The following is a 9,960-nucleotide window of genomic DNA, read 5'->3' on the forward strand; positions in this document are numbered from 1 at the left end:
CTGCCTATAAAGTGGCTACGCGGACCCCACGCAGCCCCTTTTCCCGGCCGCGAGACGTGCGCGAGTGTGTTACACTCACCGGCCTTCCGGAACTTCTATTAAAAAACCAAAAAAAACAAAAAAGCATAAAATACAGAAAAATCTTAATAAAAATCGCGAACCGGACCAAGAGAGAAGCTTGAAACTAATATTTAAAAAAAAAAAAAAAAAAAAAAAAAAGAGACACGGTTTTGCTTGTTTGTTTGTTTTGTTGAAAAGGAAGAAAAAAAGAAAGAGGCCTCGGGCTGCGAGCCTGAAGTTTATGAGGAAAAAATATAGAAACCAAAGAAAACAGAAGGAGTGAAGGAAACGGGAGCGCGCGGAGGTGCGCGCCACGCCGGGAGTAGCGGGTCCGCGGGAGCAGTTGGCACACTCTTATTTCAGTTTAACATTTAATTTCAGTTTAGTTCAATTATTATTTTTTAATTCCAGTTCCTTCCCTCCCTGTCCCTGTTGGGCTGCATTTCGGAGACGTGGTTCCGCCGCGAAGCCGCTTCTTCTTCTCTCTCTCTCTTTTTTTTTTCTTTTTCTCCTTCTCCCGGCCGGAGACATGAACGCCCCCCCGACCGCCGCCGCCGCCCCCCCGACCGCCGCCACCGCCGGCTCGTACCCGATGGCGTCGCTGTACGTGGGCGACCTGCACCCCGACATCACGGAGGCGATGCTCTACGAGAAGTTCAGCCCCGCGGGGCCCGTGCTCTCCATCCGCGTGTGTCGGGACATGATCACGCGCCGCTCGCTCGGCTACGCCTACGTGAACTTCCAGCAGCCGGCGGACGGTAAGGAGGGCGCGTGCGACTGGGGTTGGGGGGGTGAGTCTGAGTGGGGAGTCGTAAACGTGCCCGTGTGCTACAAGTGGGCGCCGAACACACACACACACACACCCACCCCTCCGTGATCCACATATCGAACCCATAACTTTACCCAGAATGAGCCAGTTCTGCGCCTCTATTTTTGAGGGGCATCATGGGATGGCGTTTCACTGCCGCTGGTGTCCATCAGCTTCCCAGGGGTACCGCGGTATCGGCGTGGGCTGCAGGGTGCGAAGGGCTGCCGTGGTATCAGTCTTTAGTTCTGGTTCTGTGTGGCGGACAGAGCAACTGGACCCAAACTCCTCTTATCTGTGACCACGTCTGCTCCTGACAAGAAGGACGTGAACCGTGGCTGAGCTTGTAGGGTCTGCAGGGGGGGGAATGCAGGGTGGTCTGAGGACAGGGGGGTTGTGTAGAGGGTGTGTGGTCCATCTGAGCGGTCTGTTCCTACACGCACGTGGCATTCTTACAACTCTGAGTTTGCAGCACCTCAAGAGCGCGCATGTGTGTGTGTGTGTGTGTGTGTGGTGGTCTGATACTAACTCACCTGTCTGCTAAGTGTCAGGTTGGTTCAATGGCTTGGGATACACAGGCAGCTGTGAACACACCTGCAAAGGTCAGCTGTGTGTGCGCATGTGCTTTATTTGATCACTAACTTCACAACCTCTGTGGAAACCATCCCTTCACACACTCAGCAGCACAGGTGAAAGTGTGTGTGTGTGTGTGTGTGTGTGTGTGTGTGTGTGGAGGGCTCGGGGAGCGGAACACTTGGCTGAAGGGCGGCGAAATGAGCACAGGTGTGTCGGTGGACCTGCTGCTCTCCTGCATCCTGTGAACTTTACCACACAACCAGAGTGTGTTTTCACGCTGATCTTACTCTGGTTTTGGATTGCTGACACGCTGAACACACACACACACACACACACCCGTACACAAACACACTGGGGCAAACGCACAGCCTCCACAAGGAACTTCTCCAAAACCGTGCCGCCGGGCCACCCGCTCTCTGCTAGGACTGCCCGTCCGTACCGCGGTACCGCCCCAGGCAGCTGCGACTGTAAACAGCCCCGGTGCTGCTCATTTTTAGTCGGTGCGTCCAGCCCATGAACGGAAGAGGAATTTGGACGCCGCGCACATGCCAGCGCATACCTCGGAGGACCCCTGTGCGCTAAAAATAGCTCGTGCTCACACAGGCTGTCCCTCTGCCCGCCTGGACATTATGGACATCCATTTCTGTGGCTTGCGTGACATTTCATCTGAGCACCGAGGGCTGCAGGGTAAAAACAGACCTTTTACTGCATTCCTTTGCAAACTATGAAGGAGGACACAAAGATGCGGTAAAGACACGGTAAAGCTGCAGTCCTCCAGGGCCCCTGGCAGCGTGTTGCCCCTTTGCCTCTAGTGACGTGGAGGGCGGTTTTGGGCATCGGCGCCACTTACGATCCACAGTCCCTCGGTGACGTGACTTATCGTTTTATGTAACGCGAGCTGGGCCGCTTGGACACGTAAGAGAACTTACCAGAAGAGGGTGCAGGCCAAGCGTACGTACCGCGGTACCCCGTGAAGTAGAGCGCTGTGGAAAGCGCTGATGCAGGCAGGCAGGCAGGCGGACGGACAGGAAGCGGCTCCCGGGCTAAATATGTGCCGCCTTTGGCTCTGCTGCGCCGCGACACGCTGAGCCGCTGGGCCACCGAGCCGGGCTCTCGATGGCACTCGGGAACAAGTGTCGCTGACGGCGGAGAGAGTTTTGGCGGCGCTCGGGGTGAGACGCGGTTTGGGCGAGAACTCTGGGGGATGCTGAGCAGAGACTGCAGATGCCTCGTGTGTTTGAACGAAATGGACCTGATTTATGAACTTATGTGCACGGTGGCGGCTGCTGGCGGCAGCGGGACTGGGGACTCGGGACTCGAGGACCTTCTCGCTCGCCCAGTGCCTTCGCTCTACTAACACGGAATGAGCTGTCGCTTCGTTGGCTTTGTGTCGTCGGCCACGGGCCCCCTTGGCCTCCGTTTGGCTTCCCGCACAGTGTGTCGCGCGTGACCCGGAGTCTGGCACCGGCCTCGGCGCTGAAACCCGCAAGAGGCCGAGAGGCAGACTCCGCACGCCACTGACTGTGCCCCGCACCCCCCCCTCCCCCAGCCGAGAGAGCCCTGGACACGATGAATTTCGACGTGGTCAAAGGGAAGCCCATCCGAATCATGTGGTCCCAAAGAGACCCTTCGCTCAGGAAGTCCGGGGTGGGAAACGTGTTCATCAAAAATCTGGACAAGTCCATCGACAACAAGGCGCTCTATGACACGTTCTCAGCCTTTGGAAACATCCTCTCCTGCAAGGTATGGCCTGGACTCGGTGCGTCTGCTCACAGGAGGGAGGAGGACGGGCGGGCGCTAGTGGACGTACTGCATGTCGGGACCGCTCCGTCCTCGTCGACCCCGACTGCGTGCGGAGCGAGAGCCGAGCGCAGCGTTTGGGCACGCGCCCCCTTCTCCCGAAGGCCCCCCATCTTTAGTCTGTCTAGCTGCAGTCTAGGGGAATGTAGAGTTTCTGCACTGACATTTTTGAATTCACTTTGCTCATATGTTTCTCCAAAGCAGCTTACAGTTATTGACCCCTTTATGCAGGGGGGCCAACTTTACCGGAGCAATTCGGGGTAAGTAACCTGCTCAAGGGCACTAGGGCTGGAGGTGGGATTTGAGCCTGCGACCTTTAGGCCCTAGGGCAGCAGCTCTAACCTCCCTACGCTACCAGCTGCCACTCTGACAGCAGCAGTGAGGCGTTGTGATGCGAGATGAGGTGATGTGGCTGCGTAGCTCGTTATGAGCGAGTGTGACGGGAGGTGAGGAGGCGGTACGGAGGGAGGGCAGTTGAGGGTGAGAGAGATAATGAGCAGCCGGATCTTGTAGGTTTGTAGAGCCTGTTGATGGTCGAGAGCTTCTTGAGGTCCTCCTCAGTAACACGAGTGACATCATCTGTGTGTGTGTGTGTGTGTGTGTGTGTGTGTGTGTGTGTGTGTGTTCGTTCCTCCTCGAAACGAGCCAGTGTTTCCAGTATCTGACCAACCTTTCCCAACAGGTGGTGTGCGATGAGAATGGATCCAAAGGTTACGCCTTTGTGCACTTCGAGACGCAGGACGCCGCCGACCGTGCCATTGACAAGATGAACGGCATGCTTCTCAACGACCGCAAGGTGTGAGTGTCGCACCGCGAGCCGAAGGGCTGCGTCGACCTGTGCGGGAAACCCAGCGTGAAGTCATTGCGATGTAGACATTTCTCAAAAAATTTTACAGAAGTGACATTGTCTCCGAACGACCCCCACCCCGCTTGGGGCTGCTCTGAAGAGTCTGCTGCATCTCACACACACACACACACACACACACACACACACACACACACACACACACACACACACCTACCTAAGTTTTGTGGTTGTTACTAACTGCACAGTCACTGAGCAGAAATGTGGCCGAGGTGTTTGTGCCTCCAGCAGGTCCAGCTTGCGTGTTCCTCTGCTTCTTGCTCCATATGTCCTTATGTCCACCAGTTCTGCCGTCTCTCCACCCAGTGCGTCCCCTCTGTCTGTCTTTCTGCCTACCTGCCTGCCTCCCTGCCTGTCTTGAGCGTAATGCTGCTTGTGTGTTTTAGCGATGGATCGAGAGCAAGAATGCAATACTGGAGGCACGAAAAGGGGGAGCTCTGCACCGCAGGTACAGTTTCAACACAGCAGGAGTCTTTCAAAGCTACAACAAATGTCTTTTCTCACACTTGGAGAGTTTGTTGTCACCGTCCTCCCTGTCTTAGTCCGCTGTGGCTTTCTGTATCGCAGCGCGTGTGTGCTGCGTTCTGTCTGCCGTGCTGTGAAACCCTCTGCGTCACTCGTCGTTGCCCTAAACCCCCGAAGACCTTTCTGAGCGAGCGAGTGAGCGAGCGGCGCTTAAGCGTCCTCCCTTGGCAAGTGGCTGCGTGGCCGTGTCTGGGACAAGGAGAGTTCCGGAGTGGTTTTCATAGCCTCCACCTTTTGCAGCCGTTCCAGTGAAGTAGTGCTGCTTTGTTCCCTCCGCTAGGTTTGTGGGTCGTTTCAAATCTCGAAAAGAGAGGGAAGCTGAACTGGGGGCCAAAGCCAAGGAATTCACTAACGTGTACATCAAAAACTTCGGGGAAGACATGGACGATGACAGGCTGAAGGAGCTCTTTGACAAATACGGTAATCTCCAAGAGCCCCGCTTTCCACCCCTTCGCATTTTCATTTAGTCCACACTTTGCTCTAAAGTGACTTAGTGTTAAGCTACTTAGTTATTTACCTGTTTATACAGTTGAGAAATTTTACTGGAGCAGCTCAGAATACCTTCCTTCCTCAAGGGCACTACAGCTGGTGGTAGGATTTGAACCTGCAACCTTAGCAGGCAGCAGCTCTGACCAGTGCGCTACCAGCTGCCCTAAAATATCATCCGATCGTCATCTAACGGACAACGTGATTAAACAAATGCTACACGCACGTTGTATTTTGTCACGTCTATATTGCTGAAATCTTAAAAAGCACGTGAACCCTTAGGTGCGGCAACGAGTGTGGTCACGATGATTATACACGTTGTCATGGATAAAGTCTGTGGATGTTCTGCAGCACTTCTGGAACAATGTTCCGGGGACAACTTTGACAAGAGTAGAACATTTTTAGTGCAAGTTCAGTTTCGTTTGGAGGAAAGGAAACGCTGCCAACCGGCACTAACGCTCCGTCCCAGCTGTGGAGCGCAGTGGAGGGAGGATCATGGTGTGGGGCTGCTTTGCAACCTCAGGGCTTGGAGGGCTTGAAATCGTTTAGAGGATAATAAATTTCATCTTTCCGAAGCTCAGAAGTTGGGTTATTCAACATGGTAATGAGCCCAAACACTAGAGTGAATCAACAACTGTGAGCTGATCTAAAGAAATTCTGCATTTTCGAGTTCTCTCGTCGAGGCGCTAACCTTAATCCTCCTGAAATGAACAATCTGAAGGAGGACCTTCAGCAAAGCCATCCCAGAATTATAATTTAGCTGACAGAATACTGTCAAGATGAATGAGTCAAAGTGCCTCCAAAGTGCTGCTGTAGTCCTGCTCCGACTGTTGGTCCAGTACTGTGTGTAGATGAGCATCAGCCTACGCTTCGAAATCCAGGTTATTGCAAAGGATTTGCAACCTGTTCTCGCATCAAAGCTGTAAATTTGCAGCAGAGAAGGTGCATCCTACGTCATGTTGGCTGTTGGGTGAGTTTAGCCTTTTGTGTCTTTCCTAGGAAAAACGCTCAGTGTGAAAGTGATGACCGATCCCATGGGCAAATCGAGAGGCTTTGGATTTGTGAGCTATGAGAAGCATGAAGATGCTAACAAGGTACAGCCACAACGGACAAGTCCGATGACTTGACTCCACTCTACCGCAGTACTGAAAACGGATCCAAAATGAACCGGAGAAGATGGACCTCTGTGAATTTGCTGGCTTTGCGTATTGGGGCATAATTCTGTAATTCCTCTGGAGGGGTGGAGTAACGGTAACCGTAGGAGACATACGGTCCTATACAGGCAGCAACAAGGGGGGTTGGGGGGGGGGGGCGCACTTACTGTCCCGCTACTGTTGGAAACGGCAGGGACTGGATGAGGGCCAGTTATTTCCAGTCAAAGTGGATGTTATTTTCATCCCCACAACATGTTTAGGAGCTGCACTGGAGTGCGTTCTGTCCTCCAGTTGTGCCACAACATAACTGAAGGAGCATCGGCTGTCTTTTCACAGCACCGGGTGACCGAACGAGTTGGGGATGACCGTGTGTCTCGCATCATCTTGTTGTTTGAGGTTCATAAGAGCAACAAAGAGTGTGTCCACTATGACCAGAGCTGAAGCAACGTCGTGCTAAATGGACAGCGGAGACCAGGCTCCGTGTGTTGAGCCGCATGTCTGGATGCCATCTGACGTTGCAGGCGGTGGAGGAGATGAACGGCACGGAGCTCAACGGCAGGACGGTGTTTGTGGGCCGTGCGCAGAAGAAGATGGAGCGACAGGCTGAGCTGAAGAGAAAGTTTGAGCAACTGAAGCAGGAGAGGATCAGTCGCTATCAGGTCAGCCGGAAGGCAGCAGTTCCAGCGTGAACCTTGGTGACGTCAAGCACCGCGCGCACGCACCCAGTGCGGCTTCATCCACACATCTGAGTTTTCTCGCAATGTCAGAGTTTATTGTGTTTATTGTTCCCTTGTTTAAATGAATGGTAATTAAGATTTAGTTTTTAATTTTTTTATTTTTTACTGAACTCACTGTACGAGCACATTCAGGGACAAAGAGCACTCGTTATGTGTGTGGCGCAAGTTTAACGCTCCGTAACCACGTCCCTGCTGTGCCGCCAGGGCGTGAACCTCTACATCAAGAACCTGGACGACACAATTGACGATGAAAAGCTGCGCAAGGAGTTCTCCCCCTTTGGCTCCATCACAAGCGCCAAGGTAAGAGCCGCTCGGTAGCCGAGGCTCACGACCGCTTTGCGGTCGCTCAACAAGCCCCTCCTTCAACGCAGGTGATGCTGGAAGAGGGCCGCTCCAAGGGCTTCGGCTTTGTGTGCTTCTCGTCTCCGGAGGAGGCCACCAAGGCCGTGACGGAGATGAATGGACGCATCGTGGGTTCGAAGCCCCTCTACGTGGCGCTGGCCCAGCGCAAAGAGGAGCGCAAGGCCCACCTCACCAACCAGTACATGCAGCGCATCGCGGGCATGAGGGCCCTGCCTGCCAACGCCATCATCAACCAGTTCCAGCCCACCAGCGGCTACTTCATGCCTGCTGTGCCACAAGTGAGTTGACTAAGGTGCTGGCAGCTGGAGGTGCCTTAGTGCCAGGGATAGGAACCGAGGCTCCTGCTCCAGGCCATTCGTGTGACGAGGGTGCGCTCTTCGACAGGCTCAGAACCGGACCACCTACTACGCCCCTAATCAGCTGGCGCAGATGCGGCCCAACCCCCGCTGGCAGCAACAAGGAGCTAGAGCTCAAGGTAAGGCGCGAGGCCAGCGGAGCCGTGTTGCCAAGAACCGTCAGCCGAGCCTCGGTCGCTGACCCGCGCGCCCGTTCCTTGTGCAGGCGGGTTCCAGGGGATGCCGAACTCGCTGCGCCAGTCTGGCCCACGTGCCAGTCTGAGACATCTGGCTCCGAGCGGCACCACGCAGAGCCCCCGGGGGGTCGCATCTGGGGCACAGCGAGTGGGTAAGGAGGACAGGAGGGGATACCAAGCTGGAGGAATGTTGCTAGACACTTTGGAGAGAGCTGGGGAGCAGTGTTCGTGGGCCAGCTGCAGCCGTAGTACCCCTGAGCAAGGTCCTTACCCTAAATTGCTCCGGTGAAAATGCCCAGCTGTATGAATGGGTCAGTAGTTGCGTATCGGAGCGTTGTGGGTCACTTTGGAGACGAGCATCAGATTAAATTAATACGTGTGGAAGTGTTGTGATGCTTTTACCTCGAAACGAAGAAACGTGCGGAATGAGCTCTGCTTCTTCGAACGCGTCCCGTGCGGAAATGAGTTTGCAGCTGCACACGCCGACCACGAACTTCCTCGCCACCAGGCAGCAGCAGTCAGCCCCTGGGCGCCCGCCCTCCCGTGGCTGTCCCCAGCCCCCGCGCCGTGCCGCCCTACAAATACGCCGCCGGTGTGCGCAGCACTCAGCCTCCTGTGGTGCAGCCCATGGCCTTGCAGCAGGTGGGAGCCCTGAGGGGAACCCTGGGGGAGGAGCCTGCAGAGGACACCTAACTCTGACCACCTTGTGCCCTTGTGCCGTTCCCTCTCCCTCAGGCTCAGCCCGCGGTTCACGTTCAGGGACAGGAGCCCCTCACTGCCTCCATGCTGGCTGCGGCGCCCCCTCAGGAGCAGAAGCAGATGCTGGGTGAGAAGGCTGAGGAGGACCGGGCTGGAAGGGGCCTTTTCCTCGCGCGTGCTGCTGTTCGCGTTCACGGCCCTGACGCTCGCGCACGCCGTTTCTTCTCATGTCCCTGTTGTCCTGTCCCCTCGCCAGGTGAACGGTTGTTCCCCCTGATCCAGGCCATGCACCCTGGCCTCGCAGGGAAGATCACCGGGATGCTCCTGGAGATCGACAACTCGGAGCTCCTGCACATGCTCGAGTCCCACGAGTCTCTGCGCTCCAAGGTAGGCGACTCGGCTGGGTGAGCAGGGCCACGTTCGACCGTTGAAGGAGCAGCGCGGCTCCTCTTCCGACACAGAGCGCGTTTCTTCCCGCTCTCCAGGTGGAGGAGGCTGTCGCAGTTCTCCAGGCTCACCAGGCCAAGAAAGACGCCACTCAGAAAGTGGGGGTTATGGCCGCGGCCCCCGCGCCTGCCACCTCTTGACCCGCGGCTCTCGGGTGACGACGGTTGGTATCTTGCTGAGCTGCGGGGCCTTTTCTCCGTTCGCCAGCTGTGCCGCGTTCATGCCGGTGCAGTTCGGTGTCGGCTGTGGCTGCGCTCGTAGGCGGAAAGTGAGTTTGCGCACCACTTTAACCGCGTTTTCCTTTCTTCTTTGTCCTCCAGAGGCATCCGGCAAAAGAAAAGGAGAAAACCATCTTTTCTTTTTCATCTTATGTGAAGCATCACTTCAACAGTTGACTCTTAACATTGTCAAGAGGCTGAATCAGTGAGAATTAGACCTTTGAAATATTCTAATGCTGCACTAATAAACACGTTAAAACAAGGTAAATGAGAATGACTGTGGTAAGAACACCCTGCATTCTCAGGTGTTTTTCTACAGTGGGAAGGTGACTTCCTTGTCCATTTGACGCTGTTCCGCTGCTCGTAGCCACAGCCGATCAGCGTTTCCTCTGGCTGCGGACGCATTTGGACGCGTTCCATTCCGTTATGGACGACTTGTGGGACGTCGTCGTTTTCGGACAAGTAACCATTCTTTGAGGTCATTCGTTCGTAGGCCGTGAAGATAGACGGCCGCGCACTGGAATGGCAACAGACGTCACGCTGCGGGAGTCGCACCCTTTCCCTGCAACTGGTGCGCAGCTCTGAGGGGGGTGTGGGTGTGCACGCAAGAAGAGGACTGCAGGAAGTGGCCTTGTGTTGGGGGCCAGAGCTGCCCACCAGTACGGTGTTGCGGCAATGTGGCCTGCCGTGTTT

At 55.3% G+C, this 9,960-nt stretch overlaps 1 protein-coding gene across 2 annotated transcripts; it reads left to right on the forward strand.

The window, feature by feature from the left end:
* The first annotated feature begins 28 nt into the window (after window positions 1-28).
* On the forward strand, window positions 29-9,535 carry pabpc4 (poly(A) binding protein, cytoplasmic 4 (inducible form)). Of its 2 annotated transcripts, none has more exons than XM_029258428.1 (16): window positions 29-364; window positions 472-818; window positions 2,991-3,184; window positions 3,924-4,039; window positions 4,912-5,051; window positions 6,117-6,211; window positions 6,793-6,930; window positions 7,213-7,308; window positions 7,380-7,649; window positions 7,756-7,846; window positions 7,933-8,055; window positions 8,412-8,545; window positions 8,639-8,729; window positions 8,859-8,989; window positions 9,088-9,212; window positions 9,370-9,535. In XM_029258428.1, the coding sequence occupies exons 2-15, from the start codon at window positions 590-592 to the stop codon at window positions 9,187-9,189; spliced, it is 1,950 nt and encodes a 649-aa protein (XP_029114261.1). In that variant the 5' UTR covers window positions 29-364; window positions 472-589; the 3' UTR covers window positions 9,190-9,212; window positions 9,370-9,535. The 2 variants fall into 2 exon arrangements, with proteins under 2 accessions (XP_029114261.1, XP_018602480.2); XM_018746964.2 differs by having other exon boundaries at window positions 588-818.
* The last annotated feature ends 425 nt before the right edge of the window (window positions 9,536-9,960 follow it).

The sequence above is a fragment of the Scleropages formosus genome, chromosome 15, assembly GCF_900964775.1.
Source record: "Scleropages formosus chromosome 15, fSclFor1.1, whole genome shotgun sequence".
Classification (NCBI taxonomy): domain Eukaryota; kingdom Metazoa; phylum Chordata; class Actinopteri; order Osteoglossiformes; family Osteoglossidae; genus Scleropages; species Scleropages formosus.